Below are 26,737 nucleotides of genomic sequence, written 5' to 3' on the forward strand. Positions count from 1 at the left end.
CCGCCCCCACTAGCTGTACCTCCTTGGTTGCTCCCGAAACTCTCTGAGATTTAGCTTCCTCATCTGTAAAATGGGCATTAACAACAGTACCTCCCTGACAGGCTGAAAGAAGACATTCCCAAGGATCGATTCCAACCTCCAGCCCTCCCCCAGCCCATGAGTCCTCTATTTCTAAAACTACAGGTTCCCACACGCCCAGCATGCGACCCAGTTCCCAGAGACCTCTGTCCCTGTCTCCATCCACATTCTCATTCCGAATGCTGGGAGCGGCCAGCCCCTTGACAAGACATGGCCTTCCTCACATGGCCTTCCAGGATTCCTGAGCCTCCAAGTCGGCCCCTGGAGGTGGTTGGAGAAACATGAAGGAGCAGAAAACTACCCCTAGAAGGTAGGGATCCCTTTTCTGAGGATCTGTTCTAGCCGGACGGGCAGAGCCTGCCCTGGCTGTGAGCCGGCCAAGGGCGAGGGGAGTGAACTTGACATCACTCAGGGCTTTCACTGTTCAGAAATCACTTCCACAGGTTATAAAGAGGGATCTTTGTGAGGTGAGTTCTTCTCTCCATCCGCCAGATGACTTGCGAAAGGTCATGGTTAGCTAGTTCTAGGGCTAGAGTTGAGAGTGCCAAGAAATTGAGAACAGTCTAAATGTCCAAAAATTGGGAAATTATTAAATTCACTAAATACATCCATATCATGGAATGCTAAGCAGCTATTAAAGTCATCTCTTCCAATGATTTTAATAATGTGGGGAAAGGTACATAGTAAGTTAAACCGAAAAAGCAGGACATAGAGTTTGGTCTCTGCTCTGTGGTGCAGACGTGTTTCCTGGCATATGTACAAATACAGATTGCACGTAGATTTGCAACGACACCAAAAATCCTACTAAGTTGCTCCCCGGTTCTCCCCTCAGATCAGGCCCACCTCCCAGCCCCACCCTGTCTGGGGTCTCATATGTGAAGGTGCAGGAGGGGAGGCTGCCGACCACGTCTCTCTAGCTGGGAGCGCATCTGGGAATGCCACTTTTGTGAAGAATGACACTGAGGGGAAGTGTAATCAGAACATGGCCAGAGGGTGGTGTTTATAAAGTTTTTATTTTCTGTTTTCTTAAAAATAACATTTGATTTCCTTTATGCATGTGTGGAGTGTACTTGTTTCCTTAGGCTGAGTAATAGGCAGATAAAGACAACACGAGGCGGGGTCCCCAAGGGGAAGGGGGGCTGGGGGTGAGGGGCATGGGGGCACAGGGGAAAGGGACAGGGTGGGGTGACTCACGGGACGCTTGAGTGCCCATCAATGCACATACACGGTCTAACACTTTGTTTTTCGATTTTTTTAGGACATCTAAAATTACTGAAAGATACGATTTCGTTACTGAAATATACAGACAGAAATCCAAGCACTTGAACACAATTCTTAACTCTAAGCTCAGTTATTGCACATCACACAATTTAAGTAGGCTTCAGGCTGTAGAGCAGTTTGCTCTGCTTGCGCCTTCCCTGGGATGTCTCGAGCCTCCTTTCGTACCCCCAGTGTCTCTTCCCTTTGACCCCCGCCTGCCCACAGCCTCACAATGACAGCGCCGGGTGTCATCATGACACCCCAGACTAAGCCATTCGTCCTCCCCAAGGGCTGAGGTGAGGCTTTGGTGAAATGGAGGGTTCCCATGGGGGTCCCAAGGGACCCCACACACACTCAGAGGTGAAGTTGGAAGCAGACAGAGCTCATGAAAGGTGCAGGGGTGGCCATTAACGCCAGGTGGCCTGGCGTGGGGAAGGAAGTGTGACCACTGAGCACCTGCGGTCACAGCACCAAGGGGACAATAAGGGACCGTCATGATGTCCCACGGTGCCCTCATCAACTTCGCCTTCCTCTTCCTCCTTCCTGAGCTCGAATGCCCTGCCTCCTTCCCCAACACCCTGAACCTCTGAGTGGTCTCTCAAGGCACATTTGTTCTCTCCAACCCCAGCTTCCCCGTCCTAGGCACACCCATCTCTCCCAGCCCCCGTGGGTGAGGAGGCCTCTGGCGGCCAAGGACAGCGCCGGGGCCCGGCAAGAAACCGCTCTTCAAGTTTGGCCGAGCTCTTTTCAACAGAGCCCTAGTTCCACTGCCTGCCTAAACCAGGGGAGAGAGGCTATCCCCACAGAAGGACATGGGAGGAGATGGGTGGCAGGCAGCTTGGTCAAGGGCATGAATCCGCGGAGCCAAACAAGGCCCACCCTGCGAATTTGCTCACGAGAAAGCCTGCAGCTTGTCTGACAAGAAGTCAGTTGGAGGCTGTCAGCCCCTTGGGAACAAGTGGCTTTGTCTAGCTCTGGGGCGGGGGGCTCAGTCTCAGAGAAAAGTGAAAAGCAGGGCGGGGGCTTCAGAGACAGGACAAGGCTGGACCCCTGAGTCCCACCAGGGTCTAGTTCAGCGCCTTTTGCTTTCTTTCTACAACATATTTACAAGGTCATAAGAAACGTGCACAACCAGAAGACCCAGAGACACAGAGAGAGCTTGTGCCCCCAGGAGGGGAGGGCAACAGCGAGAGAGGGGTGCCCCTTCCTCTAGGTCCCTCCCCACCCTGGAACGACCCAGCCTCCTCAACAGCCGCTCCCAGCGACAGGGTCCAGAAGTCTCAGCTGGGGCAGAGGGAAGAGACAGAACAGACCCCATTCCTAGTGAGAGCGGGAAGCTTGAGGCTGCTCAGAGAGCAGAGGGCAGTTCCCTGAACTGAGCCGGGGCCAGAGGGAGGAGGCGGGAGGGCAGGGAAGGCTGGGGGGCCGGGAGACGGGATGTTGGTGGGTCTGGGACAGCGCGACACCCTAACCTGTGCTGTTGTGCTGCGGGATGAGAAGCGGCTCATGGGGCTAGCTGCGGTTTCAATATTTTCCCCAGGACAGGACTGGGAAGATGTTGACTCCGGGGTGCAGTCAAAGAGGCAGACGGCGTGAGCTTCTTCCATAAGGTCCAGCAGACTCAGCGGATGCTGCCGAAGCCAGGGAGGGACGGCTGGAGCCCTGTCCAGGGAGCCTTATCCCCGGGGGGTCCCACACACGCACCCCTCCTCACACCCCAGGCTCTCACACACATTCAAACACATACAGCCGCTTACACACTCACACACAAACACACATGGCACTCACCACGCACAGAAGGACAGCAGAGGCCCAGGTCCAGGTTAGAAATTCTTTGCCCAAAGTGTTAAGGAATTTGCTTCAACAGGGAGAATGGGACAGATTAGGAAAGAAAACAAAAAGAAACTCAAAACAGGGAGCTTGGTCACATCTTTCCCGGCTCCCGCCTGGTAAGGAGATCTGGGGGAACAGGAGGTTTGGCCCCAGTCCTGTCCTGTCCCCTCTGACCTCACAACTCCTGGGCCCCTCCACTAGGGCAGCCTCAGGGAACCCTCCACTGGGTCAGAGGGAAGGTCCCGGCGCTCGCAGGGGAGGGGACGGAAATGGGCCTGGTGCTGCCCCCTGGAGGAGAGATGGAGAAAGGTCATGGGAAGTGGAGCTTTTCCCCGCTGGGGCTTCCCCACATCTTAAGGAAGGTCTGGATGGGAGAGGAGGTGGTTGCACACACACACCCCTCTCCGCCACCCAGCTGACACCCAGCCTCTTCACCTGCAGCCCGATCCTCAGGCTTCCAAAGTGGACCTGGGGGACAAGGGCAGTGCAGCAGCCCCACACAGCCAGGCGGAACCCACCTGCATAACCATTGCCCACCTGCGGCCTCCAAGAGAATAGCCCAGACCAGGCCCCCACCTGAGGCCCACAGTAAGGGGCCAGGCTGTACAAGGGTCTGGCACTCAGGGCTACCCAGCCTCCCTCCTGAGAGCTCCTGCCAGATCTGCAAAGGCACACCTTTCCTTCCTCCTCCCTCTGCCCTGGCCCCTCCCTCAGCCCCTCAGCTTTGGCCACCCTCGCTCACACAGGCTTGGGTTAGGAAAGCAGAGTTTAGGGCTGGGAGTCTAGTGCTGGGGAGTCCAGCACAGGGAAAGGGCTCACTGCTGTGGGTGTCCCAGCCCATGTCATCAGAAGTCAGTGGGGGTGTCCCAGCCACACTGGCCCAGCCCCAGGAGGACCCCAGCCCCTGCCTTTCCAACCCTCTGCAATGGAGACACCTAAGGGTGGGAGAGGGCAGGCAAGTGCAGGAGGAAGCCACGCTGGCTGAGCCAAGGATAGCAATCAAGACAAGAAACCCTGGTCAGGGCAACCCAATGGTGTCAGGTCAGGCCCAGAGGGGGTTTGGGGGACGTGGCAGGGGGCATTCGTGTCATCAGTTTTGACCTTGTGGTGGGTGGATATGTGTACTTTGAAACTAACACTAAATGGAAAGCAAACAAGGAGGTCTTTGGAGCAGTGTGGACCAAGGACACATTTGTCAGCGCATGCCACACTCACACACACTCACACGTCCTAGCCATACAAGTCTCACACACGGGCCATGCACAGTCACACACCCAGTCGTCCCCGCTGGAGCCAGCGTCCTTCCAACTGTATCTTCCGGATCCATGCGTAAGCTGCCTGCTTCTGTCCAGGTCTCTGCTGGCCCGTCTCCCCCGGCCATCGGCACCCTGGCCTGCCATGGCTCCCCGAGGGCCATCTACCAGATGTAGCCTCCGTCGTCCGCCTCGCCCGCCTCGCCCTCCTCCTCCTCAGCCTCCTCGCCTGCTTCCTCTGTCTCCTTCTCCTCCTCATCCTCCCAGCCGACGCCACTCCCAAAGTCCCCTGAGAAGCCCACGATGTCATCTGCGAGGGGAACAAGCCGAGGGGCCGGTTAGGACACCGCTGGCCTCCTCGAATCGCTGCCAACAGGATCTACCACAAGCCAGGCCCCCCAGAAGCCCTCCCAGGGCAGGTCATGGGGTACCGGGGGTGGTGCCCGTGCTGCGGCCTGGCCCTTACCGCAGTCGGGGCTGCCATGCGTGCGAGTGCCCGTCAGCTCCAAGCCCAGCTGGTCCACACACCAGCAGTCACCGCTGCTCTGCTCACACTGTGTCTTCCGGTAGTAGCCGTCCTCGTCACAGCTCGGGATGAAGATTCCTGAACATGGCAGGACCCACAGGGTCAGAGCAGGCGCTGGGGTGTGAGCCCTTCAGAGAGGCGGCCCCGGAGCCTGGGCCATGAGCAAGGGTCCAGACCCCACCGGAGCACAGGCAGCCCAGATGCCCAGGGCGGCACGGTAGCATTTCTTCTGCCTCGACCGACCTGAGCTGGAAAAACCTGCCTCCCTGATTTCACCGTGCTCAAAGCCCTGGCTCCTGCCGCCACTCCTCAGGCCTGGCTGTCCTCGGTCAGCAATGCCCAGGCTTCTCCTCTCAGCTTCAGGGCCCACCTGCGCTCCCTCATACCCGGGAACTATGACCCCTGTGTCCACCCGACAGACTTCTTCTGAGCGCGCCAACCCAGACAGAGGCTCTGCCCCTTTGGGGAGGCGGGTGAGACACACATAGAAATAACTATTCCAGGCACTACCGAACGGGCACACTGAGGCCCAGGGAGTGTGCCCAGGGAACACAGACCAGAGAGGACGGCTTCCAGGGTGGAAAAGCGTGGCTTCCTGAGGAGTGCTGCCGCCCATCCCGGAAGGTCCCTGGGCTCTGGTCAACAAGGCTCTGCAGGGTGGTTCCGGCTGGGGTCCCACGCACGCTGGTCTCGTGGGCCCAGTTAAATACCACACTGCTCTCTGCCTCTTGGCCCTCTGTCCCCTCAGCCACCATGATCCAGCCACATGGGCCCTTTCTTTCTGTTTGCCAAGAGCCTCGAGCTTTCTCCTGCCCTGGGCGGGCTCATCCTCATCTCTCAGGTCTCCCTTGGAACACCAGCTCCCCCAAGAGGCCTTTGCAGCCACGCAGGCTACCTTCTACCCACGGTGCTCTCCCTCAGCGCTATACTTACACAAGCCATCGTGTGTAGTTCTGGCTTTTTGGTGTGTCAACCCATATGTTGTGTTTTCCCAAGTAGCCTGTGTGCCTTCTGAGACCAGGGACCAAGTCTGTCTTGCCCTGACCTGGGCCGCGTCTACTGTTCCCTCTGGGATTGGCACTGGCTATTTGCTTGCAGATGTGAGCATCTGCTACGGAGGGGGCTCACCTGAGTTTTGCACGTACCCCCCCACCCCACCCCTGCCGGAGTGAGTTGAATGGAGGGTTCTAGGAACCTTCTGTTTTCCCATCCTCCAGTCCCAGAATGGAGGGGCTACTTGGGAGACACTGTCCCACCACGAGGATGAGAACAGGAGGGGAGTTCTCCTTCCTGTTTTCCTAGGACAGGGATTCCTCTGGGCTCAGCTTTCCCGTAAGGCCCAGGGGCTGGAGCCTCTGGGCCTCCGGGGAAACCCTGGGGCACCCCTCCCCTGCCTCCCCCAAGCGCAGCCCAGCCCAGCCAGCCCCCTCACCTGGCTTCTTCTTGGAAGCCTCTTGGATCTGGATGCGCTCCAGCTCCGCCAGGCAGGGAGGCTCTGTGTGGAGAGAAGCAGCTTCTGACGGGGGCCATCCCGTGGTGCTGGTAAGACTCACAGAGGGGCCCCCAAGGCTTGGCAACCTAGCAGTAGGCTTTGCAAGACACAAATACCCAGGCTTTGACTTGGGGAAGCCCCACGGTGGTAGTGGGGTGCATGGATCCCTCCAAGTTCCCAAAAACCGAGATAGGGGCTCTGCCAGATTAGAGGAGAAAAAAAAAAAAAAAAAAAGCTCCAACTGGCGGAGGCCATTCCACGGCTGTAGCAGGGGCTGAGGTGCCCTGAGAAGCCCAGGGCCCCTGAGAATGTTGGGAACTCATGGGATAAGGACACAGGATCCAGAAGAAGAGGCGGAGTGGATTCTCCAGTGGAAAGGCCCAAGGAGAAACATGAGACCAGAGGGAAGGTTAGACAGAAGCTCAAAACTAGGGGCACCTGAGTGGCTTAGTCGGTTAAGCATCTAACTCTTGGTCTCAGCTCAGGGCTTGATCTCAGGGTTATGAGTTCAAGGCCCATGTTGGGCTCCATGCTGGGCACGTAGCCTACTTAAAGAAAAAAGAAAGAAAAAAAAGAAGCAGCTGCCCAGCTCTAGTTGTAGCCCAATCGAATTGCCTGTCACCTTGAGAAGTCCCTAGTCCTTCCCAGTGAGAGGCCTGGCTGACAGTAAAATGAGGTCAGCCCCCAGCCTCCTGCCCAAGGAGGCTGCTGTATGGAATGGACGGAATGAGCTTCAGAGGCCTGGATGGTGAAAGTGCAGGAAGGCGGGGCAGGCAGGGTCCCTAAAACTGACCGAGACACCACACGCTGGCAGATGGATTTGTGACTGACCCACGCTCTGTGCCCAGATTTTCTCTGGTCACCCTCACAGCAGGATGAAGAAACCAAACTTGAAGAGTCAGTGCTTTGCCCAGGGTCCCAAACCGGCCCAATATAGTGGAGCCCCAGTGGAAGGCTGGGCCTTGGCCGCGAACACCATAGTGCCTCCAACACACGCTGGTGGCGGGAATCAGGCAGGACGTTGGACTCGGAGCACCAGGGCCTCCCCTACCTCCGGGCGGACCTGCCAGCTGCCCCCCAGGGACCTCAGCTTCCCTACTGATGACAGTGGCCACCTGGGTGAGATGATCTCTGAGCACACGCCCAGCTCTGGTTCAGGATATAGAAAGCTAGCAAACGATGTCCTACCTCTAAGGCTGATGAGCACAGATTTGGGGTAAATAATGTGAGATGTGCCCAGAAGAGGAATCATTGAGAAGCCAGTATAGCTTCAGCCGTAGAGCCCAGAAGCCCTCTCCAAGGCCCCAAGGGGCCCTAGAAATTTTACATTTGTAGTTTTTACTTTCCCAACATGCATATGCTTCAGGACCCACAAATCTGGATCACTGAGGCGCCTGCCAAGGAACGGATTTAAAGTGCTGGCTTCCCCGGGCTCCAACAGATGAGGTGCTGGAGCGGGCAGGAAGCAGGTGGGCTGGGGGCGGGGGTGGGGGGGTGCTGGGGAGGGGCGGGGCTGGTGGGGGGGGTGCAGTGAGGGGTGGGCGACCAGCCGGGGGCCACACTCACTCTCCCTCCAGAAGCAGAAGCACCACTCAGCAGTGGAGACCCGGCCGTCCTTGTAGGTGTCGCAGGAATTGAAGAAGGGGCGGATGCAGACCTCGTACTTGTCCAGGTTGATGGCGGCCAGCTCTGTCTGGTCCAGGAAGAGGTCAGCACTGGTGTCCAGCTTGGAGAACATCCAGCCAATGGAGTCCTTGCAGCTGGCCCCCAGGCTCTTGTCCAGCCCTGGGGAGAAGGCCAGGTTCAGGCACGCTCAAGGTAAACCACTCCATCCATCTGTCCACCCATCCCTCCACCTCTCCATCTGTTCAGGGTCAGGGTCAGGGCAGCTCAGAACATAACCATGGGAGTGAGAAACTCAAGAACGGCTGAAGGGCGGTCCATCTGCCTCCTTACAGGACTGTGCCTAAGCTATTCAAACCCTGTTTGGAAAGCCCTTCGGGGAAGATAATTTCTTGCCTTCTTTTGGCTACCCATTTTAGGCTTTAAGCTCCTTCCACCCACTTCTAGAAGTTCTTCCAATAGCTAACCCAAACCCCTCCTGTCTAGTTGAAGCCTCCTTCTCCTTGTTCTGGGTTTAGGTCCTTTTCGAGGCTCAGAGTCTGGCAGGAGGGAACACTAGGCAGGCTGGCCCAGGGCACTCCTGTTTCCCCATCGCCCTCCCCTGTCCCAGGCAGAGCAAGTAGCTTCTGTACCACCAGCCAGGTTGGCCCCACTGCTGGCCGAGCCGTTTTGCTTGGCGTTCTCATGAAGGAGCTGGAACCAGTCCCGCAGCCGGTCCCCCAGGTCAGCCAGGTCTTGACCTGTGCAGGTCTCTACAGTCGGAGGCAGAATGGGGAGAAAGGGGCGCGGGTGAAGGTAGGCTGAAGCACAGCATGGCCTCAGCTTGGGACCAGGCAGTGGTCAAGAGGCGAGGGGAGGGAGAAATCAAAGGTCCCCGTCCACCGTCTCCCATCATCTTGCCCCCTCAGTCCCTAGCCCTCAGACCACACAGGGCGTACCCCTATACCTGAGGTACATCCCCCCCCCCAGCCCTACGGGTCCTCAGGTTTGTCCCTGTTTTTGCCATCTCCCTTCCGGCTCTGTGAACCTCTCTCAGCACCCAGAGCCCTGAAGGAGGTGCCCCAGGAGCTGCTGGCAGGGAGGCCTCCCCCAACCCGGCTAGAGCCCGGGGCTCCGCGTTACCTGGCTTGCCGTCGGTGGTGGAGGAGGAGGCCTGCTCTGCGGGGCAGGGGCAGGGACCCTCGCATCGCACCGTCAGCTGCTTGCTGCTCAGGCAGGCCTGCTGCTCCAGCTTGCACTGCACGAGAAGAGAGGTCGGGTTGCGTGACTGGGGGGTACTCACAGTTGGGTCCTTGGAGCTGGGGTACTTCGAGCTTACCAGGCAACCACATCTGACAGGAGGGACTGCAGCCACCAACAGCCTGGGGAGCGTAGCCCTCCTGATCCCCCTGGGGGGGGCCAAAGGTACATAGCACCGGGGGGACAGCAGGGCTGGAAAGGGGTTCCCAGAGATTTAGAGGCTCCCACGAACCCTGGTCTGCCCTAGCTTAATGTCTCTGCACATGGACCTTTCCCGGGACACGAGTCTCCCCACGCCCTCACCCCCACCCACCCACCTCCCCTATTTAGCAGCCCATTGCCCCCCCGCCCCAGTCCTGGCCCTCTGGCCCAACCTCCTTCTTACCACAGTCCCTTGGGGGGCCAGCCCCTCCCTCAGTGGTCTTCCCACATTTACCTCCAATGGGCCTCACCCAGCTCTCTGGATAACAGCCACCAGTTCTCCGCTCACATCTGCTCATTCCCCTGCCTTTACTGAAAACCCTCGGCCACAGCTGTTTGCTGAAGGCAGCCTGGGAGAGGGTCTCACCCACTCCCCGCCCTTACAGTGTTTTTCCTGGTCCCGTATGGTTCATCCCCATGGGATGACAGCAAATGAGAAGGGGTCGTACTGTTTCATAGTATCTCCCTTGGCTCCTGGCTACTCGGCGGAGAACACGGAAGCTCAGAGAGGCCCGGTGACTTGCCCAAGGCCACAGGGCTGGGATAGAAGCCAGATCTCCTGAGGAGCCCTACGTCCCCGAGAACAGCTCCGTGACCCCCAGAACACAGCTTCCTGCCCAGATCTCACTCTGCCCTGGGCTGTGTGACATCACTCTTCTCCCCCTCCCTCTCCCTCTTGCCTCCCCACTACAGCTTCTGCCCTCAACCTCTGGCACAGTCTCTCTCCTCTTCCAGTGACCTCACCCCTTCCCCAAGCCTGTGACTCTGTGACTCATCAATCTGCATGTCATCCCGAAAGTGTCCCTAAGCCCTAGAACCCAACCCTAGCGGACAGTATCCTCCAAAAACCAAGCAACTCCCAATTCCTGGTCACTAGCAGAAGCCTTCACAATTAGCACCTGCGTTTCTGCGGTCCTTTGGAGTTTATAAAATGCTTTCACGAATGTCTCATTTAACCTTCTTAAGAATCCTATCCAGTAAGGCTTCACTCCCCACAGCCACCATTCCCTCCCACGTGGCTGTCTCCTGGGGGGTTGTTTTCTCCTGCCCCAGAATGCCTGGTGCTGGCTGGTGAACACCGACACCTCGGGGTGGAAATCTCCCTGCAGAAAGCTCCATCCGTCACCCCCCACGCCCGACAACTGGGTGACATGGCTCCTGCCGTCCAGAGCCCTGGGTACATTCTTGAGGATCTTACCTCACTTACTCTGACTCACAGTTTCCCTGCACACCTGCACCCACATCAGGCCAGAAGCCGGGTCTGGCGCCTACTCTTTTTTTTTTTTTTTTTTTTTTAAAGATTTTATCCATTTATTTGACGGAGAGAGAGATCACAAGCAGGCAGAGAGGCAGGCAGAGAGAAGGAAGCAGGCTCCCTGTGGAGCAGAGAGCCCGATGCGGGGCTCGATCCCAGGACCCTGAGATCATGACCTGAGCCGAAGGCAGCGGCTCAATCCACTGAGCCACCCAGGTTGGCGCCTACTCTTATGGAGCCCAAGCTGGGGCTCAGGTGTCCTTTTTGGCCAGCCACACCGCATGCACTGACTGAGGACACCCGGCCCTGTGTCAGCATTGGGAGACCCCAGGGGGCCCTGGTTGCATTGTCCTCTCTGCTCCCCGTGGCTTTGGGTGTTAAGTCAGCCCCCCACCAGCCTCCCCCGCCCCCCACCTGGGGCCAGAGCTCCTCACCACCGAGCTGTAAGTGTGGCCATCAGAGCCGCAAACTGAGGCCAGCGGGGCCATGTGACAGGGCTTGCAGACGGTGTCTTTGTTTCCAGGGAGCTTCAGGGCAGGCTGCTTGATCCTACAGGAGGACAGGGATGGGGAGGGCATGGAGTAGAGGTGAAAATGAGAGAGGGACACCCAAAGGGAAGGTTCGAGAGACTGGTTCCAAGAGGAAGCTGGCCCCAGTGATCACAGCACCTGCAGCCTCCTCCCTACCCCTGCCCCCCCCCCCATCAGCCCCAGCCAGACCCTCCTCCGGCCCCTAAGGGCGGATGGCCTGACTAGGCAGGGTGAAGACCTTTAGCTCGCCCTTTCCTATGGTTACTGAGCCCAGCAGGGCCTTCAGGCAGCAACTCCAGGTCTGACTGCCAGATTTTAAAAGGAGTTGCACCTCGCAAAAAACACCAAATCAGAGGTTGCAAACTGACAGCCCATGGGCCACATCTGGCCCGGAGACTCATTTTGTTTGGCCGCCAAAGGTGTTTGTCTTTGAGTCATTCACCAACATTTACAAAATGGAAGAGTTTATATGGAAACATGGATTCCTGGAGAGAGGGGAGGGAAATGGGACCTTTGCCCAGAGATCTTGGATTCTGGCCGGTCTTTTCCTTGGGATGGAGCTAATACCTTTCCCTCCTCTGCAAGCCTCAGAAGCTAGAACCTTAAATATTTTATTAAGTTGTGGCATGTCAGAGCCGGAAACAATATCAGACTATCTGGGCCAACCTATTTGTCTTATGGATATGGACACCGAGTCCCAGAGAGGAGAGATGCCTTTCCCTGAGTCCCACACTGCTTGGTGACAGATCTCCTAGAGGGTGGGGGTCTTAGAACATGTCTACAGATTCTTTGACACTCCTCCCTTCGAAAGATGGAGTGTAATTTCCTTCCCCTAGGGACTCGCTCCTAACAAAGAGAAGTGGCAGAAGTAACAACGTATGATTTCTGAGACTAGATCATAAGTGACATTGTGGCTTCCTCCTTGTTCTCTCTCTCCTTCCGCTGCCTCGCTGAGGGGAGGTCAGCTCCCATGTTGTAAGGACACTCAGGCGTCCCTATGGAGAGAGATCTCTGTGACCAGAACCAACAGCTGCGTGAGTGAGCTTGGAAGTGGATCCTCCAGCCCCAATCCAGCCTTCAGATGATGCGGCCCTGGTCAGCACCTTGACTGTAACCTCGTGGCAAACCCTAGCCAGAATCATCCAACAGAACCACTTCTAGATTCCTGACCCTCAGAAACTGTGGGAGATAATACATTTGTTGCCTTAAGCACAAGGTTTGGGAGCAGGTTGTTTTGCAAGATAGCTGCCACAGAGGAGATGATCAGGCAAGCCCTCGCTGTTTAAGCAACACCCCCAGAATCCCCCCCCAACTCCCCAGGCCCCTCACCTATGCTCCAGCTTCTTGCGGCTGATGCACATGGCCCGCTGGTAGCCCTGGGCGATGCACACCTTGTGACGGCTGCACTTCACCTTCTGGCAGGGGTCCTTGGTGGTGTCCAGGGCTGCCAGGACACAGGTCACCCGGAAATCAGTGCCAACAAGCCCAGGAACCCCCAGCCCCACCGGTGAGCTCCTCAGCTCCAAACCCCACTCCCATCAGGGTCTGGATCCCACAGAGCCCCCAAGGCCATAGCTGGCACGTGCCCTTGGTGCATCTCAAGTGCTCACAGGTGTCAGTCCTATTGTCTCCCCTGGGAGGGGCATGTTACCTTCATCTCCTTGCTGATTGTCCTCCCAGCTCTTGATGTAGTCATCCTAAGGAAGGACAGAGGGGCAAGGAAGAAGGGAAGGGCTAAGATTCACATCCTAGAGCCAAGGCTCAACTCCAGGGCCAAGAGGAAAGAGGGCTGGACCACTGTTCCCACGTGCTAACGGCCATTACCCCAGTGGCTGCTCAGATGACCCCTGGGCCCCTGGGCTTTGCCAGCTGCCTCCCCCAGAACTCTATCCCCCTAAGCTCTTATCCAGAATCCCTTCCAGCCTTTCCCATATGTTCCTTACTCCTCCATCCCATGCTGGATGCTGCAGGGAAGGAGAAGTCAGGGAGAGGGCACAGAGGGAGAGGAAAGGAGAGGAGGGTGGAGTGTGGGGCTGCACAGAGACCATACACAATGGACCCCCCCCACCCCCGCCCCAGGAAGTACTCACCTCCACCTCCTGGGGATCAGGAAGCCGTGGCAACAGGCCATGGGAAATGGAGCAGGAGGAGAGAAGGAGAGATGGGGATTTTAGTGGGACGCCCAGCCTCAGCCCATGTGGTCCCAGCACTCTGCAGGCCTCATCATGTGACCAAAGGCACCGGGCAATTCTCTTTGATTGCTCAGGTTCTCTAAGCTCGATGGCCTCCCCCTGGAGGACAGGATTCCTGTGTCTTCACTACAGGGAGCTCAAGGCCTCGGCCCACTCAGGGTTGGCTTTAGGAGCACTGGAGGTGAGGCCCCATCTCCCCATTGCCCTGGCCTGACCATTAGGACAGATGTCTAAAGGACCCACCCTGCCCGGGGAACAGTGATTGTCACACCTTTGCTGTAAGGGTCCCAGACATGCCACTCTATCCCTCTGCCTCCTTCCCTTGGCAGTCCCCTCCCCTGCCACCTGCCACCCTGTAAGTGGGGCGAGGGGCAGGGGCTCCCTTTCACTGCACAGGGACAGTTTTTCACTCAAGGTCTGACTTTCCTGTAGGGATCCGATGGTGCCCTGAAAGGCGGACCATGGTCCCTCCCAGTGTCAATGGTTTCCTCAGTTACCATGGCCCAGCTGCAAATCCTCACATTCAGAGGATCCTGAGAAAGCCCTCTGAGATCATCTGGCCCAGCCTCCTATTGGTGCGGGACAGGCCAGACAGGCCAGACAGGCCAGAGATGGGAGGTGACCCACCCCAGGTCCCAGTGTCTCAGAACCTGGGTTTCCTGACGCCTAGTACAGACCTCTCTTCTGGCTCCAACACACAGTCTCCAAGACCTGAGGCGTCTGGAGACAGCTCCTTGCTCTGCTCTGGCCACAGGGACCTCCCCAGGGCCCACGACCATACTGTGGCCGGAGGCAGAACAGCTCACACCCAGCCTTGCTCCCTCTGGTTCCCCCACTAGCCCTTATGGGGCAGAGGTGGCTGCCAACAACCAGCATAGAGCTCCCAGGGCTCTCCAGGTGGAAGCTCCGTCAGGCAGGCCGGGAGACGGCTTCTTGGGACCGCAGCCTGGTGGCTCCGAGGACCCAGCTGCCAGCCTCCCCTGCATGGGACTCTGGGAGCCACGTGCAGCCGCGCCCTTCATCCTGAGTCGCACCCATCCAACGAGCATGGGATGGGAGGCAGAGGCCACACTGTGGGGTAGGGGTGGGAAGGGGCAGCACCTGTCTGGCTTGGAGAAGAGGGTCTAGGGCTCCTGCAGCAGAGGGCTCCCACATGGGCACAGCCACAAGCATAAGGGAGGATGTCCACCAGCGCTCTGAAAGCCCAGGGATCCCCTGGAAGTTGAGAAGCATCAGAGGAACAGGCAGGGACAAGGGCCTTTGTCAACACGGCCTCCTGGGCAAAGGCCGAGGAAGGGTCAAGGCCAAGCAGGCCGTGGGCATCGTACCCAGGCAGATCATGCTGTGGCCAAGGCTGTACCTGCATGTGCTTTCGTGAGAGCCCTGAGTGCACACACGCCCGCCCACGGGCACACGTCCTAGAGCACGCATACGTGCAGCGGTACGAGTCCCGTCTGTGAGCACGTGTACACAGGCCCACATGGTGAGGAACCGTGCACACTGGGTGTGCGTAGGAAACAAGGACACTTCAAGGCAACTCGCCCAATGCCAGATGGGTTTTATCCAAAAATGAGGTTAACTAGGCCCACTTCTGTGAGCAGCCCCCAGTTTTCACACTTGGGCGCCAAGGCCCTCCCTCAGGCTTGGACTTCTTGTCTCTTCCACACAGAGAGAGAGGGCAAGAGGCAGGGCTGGGGAGGCAGAGGAGGGCAGACAGAGCAGCAGACCTCTCCCCATGAAGGGCTCGAGGCACCAGCTCTGCTCTCTCTGTCTTGCTTTCGTCTGTGTTTCTGTGCATCTCCTTGTCCACCTCCTCTTTCTCTCTCTCCTAACTCTTCACTCTGCCCATGCCTGTCCCCCACCCCCTGGGCCCGACATGTCCAAGCAGCTCACTCTCAGGGGGGTGGGAATAGCCAGCCAGAGAGGAAGATGAGGGAAAGAGAGGGCCCGGGGCCACACAGTGCCTACACTCCCCTTACCAACAGATCTTGAACTTCAGGCACTCAGCACCTATCTCCTGAAACTTCTTGGAGCTTAAAGGTGTTGTCCTCAGGGTGCCCGGGTCCAGAAAATACTCCGCTAAGAAAAGCTATTATAGCAGAAGACCATGGACTCTGGGTGGAGGAGCAGGAAACAGTCAGGGAGAGGCCTCCTGAGGAGCCCCTGCCTGTGGAAAAGGGAGAGCTCCCCGCTCCCCGCCCTGGGGAGAGCAGAGACCAGTGGGGTAAGAAGAGAACCGCCCTGAGGTGCCCCTCGGAGAAGGGTGACGGGGTCCTGCGGGCAGCATGGGGGCAGAGCCCAGGACCACATTTAGGGGACCCTGGGGTCGGGTGTGGGCAGGCACCATCTATAAGCTGAAAAGGAGGAGTTCGTTGGCAATTGTGAGTCATGCCCTCCAATGCGATGGCGTCCACTTGGGAACCCAAGCAGGCTTATCAGCAGGTGTGACAAATGGTCCCATAAAGGCACTAGGGTCTTGTCAGGAACCAGGGGGCCTGGTTCTGTCCTGGCTCTGCTACCCAGCGATCACGTCCTCCCCTGAGAAACAAGGATTCGGAAGAGCCCAGGTCCAGTGCTCTGGAGGGAGGGCCAGGCCAGAAGGAAGGTCGGTCCTATGCTAAGATCAGCATTAATGGGCAAAGAAAAAGCACGTCTGGTTTATCGGGTGGGGAGGGCTGTACCAAGAGACGGCTCTCAGCCTGGCTCCCTCCACATCCTCGGGCTTGCAAGCCCTCCTCTGTGCCATATGGGTCTCAGCAATGGCTACCCATTAGAACCGCCTGCCCAGCATCTAGCTGCCTGTTGCCCAGAGTCACCAGAGCCCAGGGGAACTGGGCAAGGGGCAGAGCTGGCAGGGCTCCCACGGGGACAGAGCTGCTCTCAGAGGCAGCGTCCTGCCAGCTCTGCATCTTCCCTCTAAAATGCTCTCCTCATCTCCTCTGGCACCATCCCCTCTACCATAGGGCCTCGGGGAGGAAAAAGAGCAGCTACTCCCTCCCTCTCACACAAAGCAGATGCTCAGCGTGCGAGGCACAGGCTGACTCATTGGAACCCGGGCTCCCGGCCTTCTCCCCTGGAATGCTCATCACAGCACCCTCTCCAAGTTGACAAGAGCAAGGTGAAGGCTGTCCTTATCATCCCCACATCCTGTCCACCCCTCCCGGCTCTCCCCAACCAGCCCTACCCCAACAAGCCACTCCCCACCCCCCACCCCTGCCTTGTCAGCACAGGCATCTGTCGCTGTGGTGTCCCTGGAGGTCTCCCAGTTTGGTCAGTTGTCCTCCTCTACACCAGCTGCAGCTGCAAGGATCCTTCCGGACACAAGCCTGACCACAGCTCTCCCTCCTGAAAACTCTTCACTGAATATGCTTCGCTCTCATTTTGAAAAAAATCTTAAAGGTTAGGAGGTATAAAGGATTTGTACCAAGATGTTATTGGTGATTTCCTCCAGGGAATAGGAATACAGAGAATTTTGACATCTTTCTGCCTTTTTCCAAGTCTCCAAACTTTCTACAATGTGAACATGTTTTATCTTCTATCTTTTTTTTTTAAAGATTTTATTTATTTATTTAACAGACAAAGATCATAAGTAGGCAGAGAGGCAGGCAGGGGGGTGGGGAGGGAAGCAGGCTACCCGCCGAGCAGAGAGCCCGATGTGGGGCTCAATCCCAAGACCCTGAGATCATGACCTGAGCTGAAGTCAGAGGCTTTAACCCACTGAGCCAACCAGGCACCCCTATTTTCTATCTTCTTCATTTTTAAAATTTTAAAAAGATTTTAAGTAAGCTCTAGGCCTAACATGGGGCCTGAACTTACAACCCCAAGACTGAGAGTCACATGCTTTAGTGACCAACCTGGCCAGGTTTCCCAGTGAACAGGTTTTACTTTCTGAGGAAGGATATAACAAATATTATATTTAAATACCATCCCTGGGGCACCTGGGTGGCTCTGTTGGTTAAGCATCTGCTTCGGCTCAGGTCATGATCCCGGGGTCCTGGGATCCAGTCTGCATGGGGCTCCCTGCTGCGTGGGGAGCCTGCTTCGCCCTCTGTCTACTGCTCCCTCTGCCTGTGCTCCCTCTCTGTCTCTCTCTTTCAAATAAATAAAATTTGGGGGGGGGAATAAACCCTCACTGGTTCCCTGTCACCTACAGAAGAAAGTCTGTCTTCTCCCAATCTGTTCCTGGCTATGCCAGCCCCATGACCTTCCAGTGGAGGCTTCAGCGTGGCCAGACCTCGGCACGGCCTTCTTCTCATGCGGGATGCGTGTCTGTACCCACTCCAGGGCTTCTGTTCATCTTTCGAACCCCCGCTCAGGCACCATCTCCCCTAGCTCAGTCCCAAGCCCAGCTTCCCTTCAGGCCGATTGTCCCAGTCACACCACGCAATGCTGTTGCTTCTGCCCTATTGAGATGGCCACTTCCTGGAGGACAGACACCCTATAAAATTCACCCATCTATGCCCAGCACCTAACCCATAGTAAAAATACTGCTAAGGACAGCTAACATCTTTTCAGCAATTACCACGTGGCCCGCATTGTGCAGAGCACTTTATATTCATGGGCTTGAGGACTCTTTACAACAACTCTAAGAGAAAATTACTATTGTTATCCCCATTTCTCAGATGATAACATGGAGGCTTGGAGACGTGAAGCGACATACGCAGGATCACATATCAGTTGCACAGCAGAAGAGTACTGGTACCGCCAGAACTGTGGCTCCAGAATCTGGGTCCCTAACCGGCACTCCGTGCTGCTCCATAAACCCATAAACTTCAGCAGATGAGGAAAGTCCCAGGCTGGGGGCTGGACCCGGAGGTCCGATCCCAGCTCAGGGGTGGTTCCACCCACCACACCAGCTCTGCTCCAAACCCTGGCAGGGAGTCCTGGAGCCCTCGGAGGGGCTGAGACACCTGGACACTGCCTTCTGCAGGCGCTTCCCAGAAACCCCTCCCTAAGCCCCTGGTTGGGCTGGTTTGGAGCTCACCCATCTCCTGCTTTGATCTCTGCGGCTCAGCGCGGTTGCCATGGAGACGGGGCCCACTGTGCCAAGCCGGGGGAGAGATGGTGGTGGTAAGTGCGCAGGCCTAGCGGGGCTGAGGGGGCACATGCTGGGTGTTTCCAAGCGCTGTTTACTTCCTGTCATTTTAATTAGCACCCAAATCACCCGCTCACTTCACAGCTTGAATTAACCCCATCTCTCCCAGGTTCTCCATCTGCTGAGGAGGACAGACGCTGCGGTGACTGTGGCCAAAGAAGAGCTACCCCCAAGGCCCCGACTGCTTGGACTAAGAGCCCCTGGGCATATCTCCACCTGCCTCTCTGCATCACAGTGTGATGGGGAGACTGACCCCCTGACATGGAATCAGGGCACAGGGTCCCCGTTTGGCCTTGCCTCTGACTGCCAGCGAGACTGTAGGCTCCAACAGTGCCCTCGCCGGACCCCACTTTCTCGTCTGTGAAACGGGCTGACTCCCTCGCCTTCCTCCCTGAGCTGCGGAGCAACCTAGGGCAATGTCTCAGAGAACTCAATGAGCTGTGAAGCTCTAGACTTTCAAAAGCCATGAAACAGGACCACCGAAGCCTGGGTTCTTGGGCACACACGATGGGAGCCCAGGGGACGGGGTGCTTTGGGGGCTCATGGTAACATCAAGGGCCTCCAAGATAGACTTCTGACATTGTCACCAAATGAGACAGAGGCACACCGACAGGACCAGACATTCGTCGTGAGACTTTAAATTAGCACAATTTTTGTAACCCTGTGATGGCATTGCTTCGTTTTTTACTAGATCAAGAACCTCTAAAAATGGAAGTGGGCCAGGCCTCTCCCAACCTCTGAAAGGCCCTGCACTCGGCATTATTTTCGCCTCATCTCAGGCGAGGGAGCCTCCGTTGGAGCCCAGGCCCCTGAAGAAGGCCCAGGACTGGGGGCCTTTATGGCTGGGGCCTTTCCCGTCCCTCCCTGCAAACAGCCGGAGGAGCACCGAGTGGGGTGCCCAGAAAGGAATGAGGAGAGGCCGAGCGGAGGCCATCGAGGCTCCTTCTCAGCTGAGGACTGACACTTCTGTCACACGTTCAGGCAGAAGGCATCTTGAGAAGGCAGTGGCTGCCATGTGGAGGGTGTGAAAACAGGGGCAGTCGTTAAATATTTGTCCCCTTCCCAGAGGGAGTGGCAGAGGCTGTGTGTTCGGCCTGCACAAACAGACGGAGACAAGCATCTGGAAGACTCCTGGGCTCCACCCCCACCCCTTGGAGGAATTTCCTCGGAGGGTGAAAGTGTGCTTACCCCCCCCCCCCAGCATGCCAGGGGCTCCACCTGGCCGCAGGTATGCAAGCAGCAATGCCCCCCGCTCCTTGGGCTTGACCTCTCCACCACTGGGGCGTCTCAGCCATTCCCTTCCCCCCCACACACACACCCTCCTTGGGTTTCTGGTTCTAGGCAGCAGCCCCAGAAGGCCATAAAGGGCAGAGAACAGGGGAGGGATGAAAAGGAGATGAGGCCCGAAATTCTATTCTGAGTTGCCTTAGGACATTGTTTTCCCTTCTGGAACATGAGTGGAGGCAGGATTTAAAGGCCAGAGATCTCTGTGGAAACACAGGCATGGCGTCGGGAAAGAACCCTGGGCTGAGAAGGAAGAAGGGTTCTCGGTGCCTGCACCTCTCCAGTCTGCGTCTCGGTCTGGAAAACGTAGGGGCTTCATGCTGCGGGGGCTCCACGGCTCTGCTCTGGTCCCAGCTCTTCCAAACTGAGAACTGTGAGGATGGGGGGCGGGCGGGGAAGAGCCTGAATAAGTCCAGACTCTTCCATGTGCTCCAGTCTGTGCAGGGGAACAAGAGGTCAGGGAAGACTGCATCTAGGCAGGGGTAAGACACCCGCCAGGCCCGGCTTGTCCTTTCAACTGAGTAAAGCCTTGACCTCTTTTCTGATGTCAGGGAAGGGAGCCGGAGGGACAGGATGCCCTGCCTTGGGGAATCCATTCTCCACCTCTGGGAGTCCCATGCTTACCTGTTCTCAGCCCTGATAGGTAGGTGACTGTACTGCTCTATAGGCATATTGAGAATGGGTGGGAAGCAGACACAGGGGCGGAAGGACAGTAAGGGGACAACCTTCCTACAAAAGATGTCACTCACTCCCTTATCCTACAAACGAATCATTGGAGAATCATGGTGCCAGGGTTCTAGACAGTTTGACTGTCTCCACCTTCTGGAGTCCAGAAAGAGGAAGAGATCTCCCCAGATCCCAAGACGAGTTAGTTGGGATCCTTTCTGGCACATTCCATAATGCATATGTGTATACTGAGCCCCTGCAGTGTGCACACGCAGCCTGAGCAATGCTCTGAGGACAAGGTGGTACGGTGCACGGGTAGTCTAACCCCAGGTCCTGTCCTCAGGGGTTTAACCACGGGAGGAACGGGATAAGCACGTTAAAATACCAGTCGGAGCCCTCTTCCGATACAAGTGCAAGTGTAAGCGAGGCCACGAGGCAGCACTGACATGCGCCAAATGACCAATAAATACTGCGGGAACCCCCGGAGGGGGCTCTACCTGCCAGTGACCGCTGGCTGAGCCCTTAGGAGCTGAGAGGCTGTCCCGTTTCCAGAACCATATCACCCTCTCTCCCGCAGCTGGGCCTGGGTCCACCCACCACCTGGAGCTGCCCTGACGGATCCACGCCCCCGGGGGGGACCTGCTATACCTGCAGGGACGCCCACGCAGGGTAGGAGGACTCTGTCCCGGGGCTTGTCCCAAGATGCCGCTAGGCCCCAGTCCTCAGCGTCCCCTGTCTCTGGCTAATGCAAGCCCTACCCTGGTTTGGTCAGATACTTCCTTAGGAGCAAAGAGAAACCCTTTCCCTGCACCCAAAGACGGGGCTGCCAGCTGATAGAAGGGCTGGGGGTGAAGGGCTGTTGGCTGCCTCTAGGGCCATCTTCCTGGAGTCGAGGAATGCCAAGGGCTCTGCAGAGGCTTCTGTGTCGGCAGCCCATGAAGCCCATAGGAAAATCAAGGGCCAGAAACGTGAAGTAGCTCTCACAAGGTCACACTGTGAGGTCTGTCCTCTCACGAGAAGGAAAGGTGAGTGTTCTCCCAGGCCCCTGGGGCATGGGGTAGGATAGAGCTCTGGCCGTCTTCCAGACAGCCTCTGACCTTCTGGAGAAGGAGAGCGGGTGGCATTGACCATCCACCCTCTCCAGCCTGCCTGGAAGGTGAGAGAACCATACGACAGCCTCTCCAGGTAAAGAGCGCTCTTCTCTCCCTCTCTTCCCAAGGCCTGGAGTCCTGCCGGCTGTTCAAGTGTCCCTCGCCAGGCTGACACGGCTCTGGGAGATGCCAGCCCCCCCAGCTGGGAGAGGATTCAAAATCAGAATGGAGGAGGAGGCCAGGCAAGGACTCACCGTCCCATCCCCAAACCCCAGGTATGGAATCCATTCTGACCCGGTTTGGGGTTGTTCTCACGCACCCACACTTGTTCACAAACATCTGTGCCACTCATTCCCACACTTGCATTGGTTTAGGTGTGTGGAATGGGGAGAGGGAAGGGGTGGTGAGAAGGGAGCCCCTTTGTGGCTAAAACTTGTTACTGGCTTGCCTGGCGATCCTAAAAATCTGAGACTCATGAGTAGCCAGCGGGCATTACTTCCCCGGGCCAGCTCCCAGGGTCAATGTGAAGGCCCTCGCACCGCGGAGGTGCTCAGATCTGCAGGGAAGGGGTTAACACACATCAAGGTCTTTCTTGTGGAGACTGAGGCGTGGTGTGGACTAGCCCCAGAGATGACGGTCTGTCCGGGAGCTTTCTGGGGGGCTTGAGGCTGGGGAGTCCCGCCTGAAATGGATGCCCTCCAGCCCTGTGACAAAACGCCTCCATGCTGACGCACGGGTTTTGGTCTCCTTGCCCGCCGGAGACGTAATGTGACGTACCTGGCATCACATGACCAGCCAGTGGCAGAGCCCAAACCCGTACCCAGGCCTTCCAGCTCCCAGGCCAGAGCTCTCCCAGCACAGTGCACTCCTGCCTCTCCTGGGTAGAGAGCTGCCTCTGGGGTGTCGATAGGTCCAGGGAGGAGGGGAGCAGGTGGTGGCCGGCTGCTGAAGACCCTGAGAGCTTCGGCCCCCCTTTCTAGGAGGTGCCGCTCCAGCCCCGGGGCAACCTGGAGGCACATAGGGCACAAGCTGAGGCCGACTTTGTTCTTCAAGGTAGACTCCTCCTTCCCATGTTTCCCTAAGGGTTAGGCCTTGAGCTCCCTGAAAAGCACAGCTGAACCAGAAGCTGGGTTCAAATCCCAGCTCAGCCACTTTCTAGCTATTTGACCCTGCTGTACGTTACTTCTCTACGCCTTTGTTTCTTCAACCGTAGAATGCATGGGTCACGAAATGACAAAGAGGGTGGTGGAGGGGCACGAGAGACGATGCAAGGACCGGCAGCTGGAAGCCAGCGCTCACTACAATCGGTGATTCGACAAACAGTAACTGTGTGCCTGCTGGGGGCCAGGCACTGTGCTAGACGCCAGTCAGTCTCATGAGAGCTTAAAAGTAGGGAAGAGCCAAGAAGAAAAAGAACATTCCGTGCTGCTTCGTCCAGCTCTCGGGTCCTGCCCGCAAGAATGCTGTGTAACGGGCCTGGCTCGTCTCACGGGTGCGTCTCTATCTCCAAGGCCTGGATGCTCTGTTCTGAAGACTACAGGGAAGTTCCACCTGGTTCTGCAGGGAGGGAAGCTGGAGATAACAGTGCTGGGAAGCAGGCCTCCCAAAGGCCCAGGCCCGCCCAGGGGAGGGCATAGCTAGATCACAACCTCCCCCTCTCCTCTGGCATGAAGCTCTCCTCCCTGGCAGTGAGGCACTGGGCATTAGAGGAAATCTACCCCAGCCCTGGAGGGGGGATTACTCCGCTGGTAAACCCTGCCTCCCTATAATCCTAGCGCTCAGAGAAAGAACGCTAAACTCAACTCCCCCCTACCCAGCTCAGACCAGTTCCGTGTTGGAGCACCTGCCCATGCTCTCTTCCTCTTCTTCGTCCTCCTGACCTCTTCCACATCATGCCCTCAATCTCCCCCTGCCCCTCGATTCAGTCAGCACCATTTAATGAGACACGCCCCTCACGTACAATACTGACTCCTCCATCCTATGCCCTAAGAACATTCCACCCCTCTCGCTTGCCTCTCTTCTATTCAGGCAAACTGGGGGCCTGCGTCATTTTGTGGTTATGAACAACATGCTGGTACAACCTGGTAATGCCTTAGACATCCAAAAGAAAATCCATCTTGCCTTTGAGGCTTCAGGAAGCATATTTTCCAGAAAGCTAGCCTGATGAGATGTATATAAAGCCCTCTGCTACTGGGCCTAACTAGAGGGCCTTCGGGCTTTAAAGTAGGAAGTGGGGCATCTATTAACAGAGGAGGGCTGAGAAGTGTCTGGGGTATTGGCAGAGTCCCTGTGGACAGCATGATTACTGCACAACTCCAGGGGCACCCTCACATTGTGGGCCCTCTAGGATTGTGCAATGCAGGGGCTCTGAGCCAGCAGCCTGCCCTTCTGCAGAAGCTGCCAATGGGTCCCCAGAGCCAGATCCCCCTGCCCAGCCTTCCCTGGCCTCCTTCTCTCCCTGATCCTGTCTTCCCCCAGTCAACGCTACCTTAAATGGGGTTTTAGAGGACATTTTCCCTATAAAAGCCTGGGGCCACCCATCTTAATACATGCCCTAAGGCTTTCCATGAATCCTAGGGTGTCTGGCCCTGCAGAATTTATAATCCGGTGCTTTTCTTCTGATAAGCATGAGAGGAAGGAGGAAATGATTGGCACCAATACAGGGAGACAGGTGGGCAGCCCTGTGCCGGGGGTCAAGCAGTAAAGTCATTTAGCCTCACCTACAGAGTTGGCTATTGGAAGCAGGTGGAGGAAGAGAGATGGGGAGGCATCTTTATTTTTTAAACCTTTACGTTCTGATAAGCATTTCTTTTCCCTCTGACCTTCACCAGTCTCGCTTTGGAAGATCAAACAGCCAGCGAGTCAAAGGGAGGCCTAGACCGGTGACACATAGATTTGGGATGGACCAGCCTGCAGCTGCCCCCTTGCTGCTATGGCCAGGCTGCTTCCCAGGCGGCGGCAGGAGACTGCAGCTAATCTGTGCTGGGCCTGCAGGGGCCTCGGAAAAGGCCTTGCTGGGACTGCTGCCTCCCTTGGTTGGACCAGCTGTGCCTCCTCTGGGACCCAGGCCCCTCTGCCCCAGATGACCTGGCTGCATGCGATGCTCTCTGATGACTTACAACCTACTGGTTAGACTTTGAAGAGAAACTGTCACTTGTCTCACAATAACAAAAAGAGTTTCACATCATTTGGCAGGATAATGTATGAAGTATGTGTGTTTATGTGTGTTTTAAACACATTTCTAAGGAACTTCTGGATGCCCACAATTTAAGAGAAGATGAGAGAGGTCCCCGTGTGGCCAGTGTTGTACGTGGTGGGTCTGATGAGGGACCTGGGCAAGTGGAAAGTGAGGCCTGGGGTCGTATTAGAGGCTTTCTGGGAGCTGGCAGGCATCTGAGAGCACTAGGTGGCCAGGACCAGCATTCTTCTCCCCTGGTGCATCCGCATCCGGGCCCATCCTCCACCTTACACCCAGCCCCCTTCTCTGGGTTCCAGCCACGCCCTCTGCCACCCGCACCCCCCCCCCCCACGCGCCCCTCCCCTGCTCAGCTCCTACTTCCCCCTTCTGGGAACGCAGTCTCCGGTTTCCCCTCTGATCTACAGGTGCTCGTAAACAAAGTGCTGCAGCAATGCCGGCTGGTCCGCAGCCGCCTCCCCAACCCCCACCAGGCTAAGTTCGGTCCAAGGTTAAACCAGGGTTCGGGCAGGCGTCCCCGAAGGGACCCCAGACCCAGCTCCTCGGCTCTCGCCTCTGCTCTTCAAGACCACCGGGCTGCAGAGTCTTTCCTCCGCATCGGAGTCTCTCCCTTCTCTGGGCCCGGCTTCCCCACAAAAGGTTGGTCCTGGAAAACCAGCCTCCGTGAGCTCACGCCACTCTGCATGGGGACCCCAGACCTGGCTCTGGTGGCCACACGGAGGTGGCCTTGGCTATTTTCACTGCCGTCGTCCGCCCCCAATCATGGACACGCCTTTCACCGTGTTGCCTAATGAAGATTGCTAGGACACCTACCCCCAAACCCAATTCAAAGTCCCAGCCCAAGGCTCTGTCCCCTTCTGTTCTCCCTCCCCCAAAGCCCAAGGTGGGAATAGAGGGCACTCGCGCAAGACGATGCTACCTACCCGCTGCCGGCCGCACCCAGACCTGCCCCTTCTGCAGTGCCCCGTATGTGGGGCCTGCAGCATCCACCAGGCTGGGGGCAGGCCTAGGGGCCTCTTTTTTTTTCCATCAAAAAAAAGGAGGGGAGCCGGTCGGGGGTCCAGCCGCAGCCAGGGCTCCCACCTCTCCCGCCCTGTACACCCCTTGCATCCCGCGCCCGTCTCCGCGCCCGACCTGCAGTGGAGACCGTGTCTGGCGCACGCGCCCCGGGAGCAACTCCTTGCCCGGGACTCGCCCGGGGCGGCTGTGGGGCTTGGGGTCCCGGGCCGGGGGCGGGTGATGGGGGAATGATGGTCTCGGGGAGGGGGCGCCGAGCTGGGCCGGCGACGGCTGGCAGGAGGGTGGGTGCGCGTTGTTTACTCTCGGTGCGGTCCGCCTGCTGGGCTGCGGAGCCGGTGGCTGCGACGTGCCGCCGCCGCTCCCGGTGCTGGGGGATCCGCTCCGAGCCTTCCTCCCCAAACCCGCGCCCCCCGCCCTCGAGGCCCTGCAGACTCACGTCTCGAAAGCGGTTCCAGTGCTTGATCTTGCCGCTATACTGAGAGATGGACGACAGCCATTGCTCGTCCTCCATGAAATTGCCGGGGGTCTCGCCCTCCTTGAGCCCTTTGGCGTCGCCTTCGGCCAGGGCGGCCGCGGCGAAGAGCAGCAGCGGCAGCACCAGCCGCCCGCAGCCCGGGGTGCGCATCGTGGTCAGGGTCCGACCTGGGGGGAAGGGGGGGTCTTGACTTCTGCAGTATTTTAATGTCCTTCTTCCCACCCGCGGTCGGCGAAGCAAACGCCGTAGTCTTCCTCCGCCCTCCTCCTGCGGTCTGACTCCGGTGACAGACGGATAGTGGGTCGCGGCTGAAATGTGACCTGGTTAGGAGATGCACTTGTCTGAAAAAGCCCAGCGCTGGACGCGGAGAGGGAGAGAGAATCAGAGAGGCTGCGCCAGCAGGGGCCGTGTCTGTAACTGTAGCATCA

The 26,737-nt window shown here is 57.5% G+C and overlaps 1 protein-coding gene across 1 annotated transcript; it reads right to left on the reverse strand.

Moving 5' to 3' along the window:
• Positions 1 to 1,072: 1,072 nt before the first annotated feature.
• SPOCK2 (SPARC (osteonectin), cwcv and kazal like domains proteoglycan 2) lies at positions 1,073 to 26,737 on the reverse strand. Its single transcript, XM_046026543.1, has 11 exons — positions 26,271 to 26,737; positions 13,381 to 13,389; positions 12,942 to 12,987; positions 12,620 to 12,734; positions 11,195 to 11,309; positions 9,188 to 9,302; positions 8,698 to 8,817; positions 8,009 to 8,227; positions 6,383 to 6,445; positions 4,891 to 5,028; positions 1,073 to 4,734 (listed from the first exon to the last, which is right to left on the reverse strand). Exons 1-11 carry the CDS (start codon positions 26,457 to 26,459, stop codon positions 4,589 to 4,591), a joined length of 1,275 nt encoding a protein of 424 aa, XP_045882499.1. The 5' UTR covers positions 26,460 to 26,737; the 3' UTR covers positions 1,073 to 4,588.

Source organism: Meles meles, chromosome 13 (assembly GCF_922984935.1).
Source record: "Meles meles chromosome 13, mMelMel3.1 paternal haplotype, whole genome shotgun sequence".
Taxonomy (NCBI): Eukaryota; Metazoa; Chordata; class Mammalia; order Carnivora; family Mustelidae; genus Meles; species Meles meles.

Coding starts and splice junctions, on each gene's coding strand:
- SPOCK2 (XM_046026543.1), bottom strand. CDS start 26,459: ATGCGCACCCCGGGCTGCGGGCGGCTGGTGCTGCCGCTGCTGCTCTTC. Junction 9,303..11,194: donor GCCACACTTACAGCTCGGTG/GTGAGGAGCTCT, acceptor CTTCTCGTGCAG/TGCAAGCTGGAGCAGCAGGC. Junction 5,029..6,382: donor GGCTTCCAAGAAGAAGCCAG/GTGAGGGGGCTG, acceptor TGCCATGTTCAG/GAATCTTCATCCCGAGCTGT.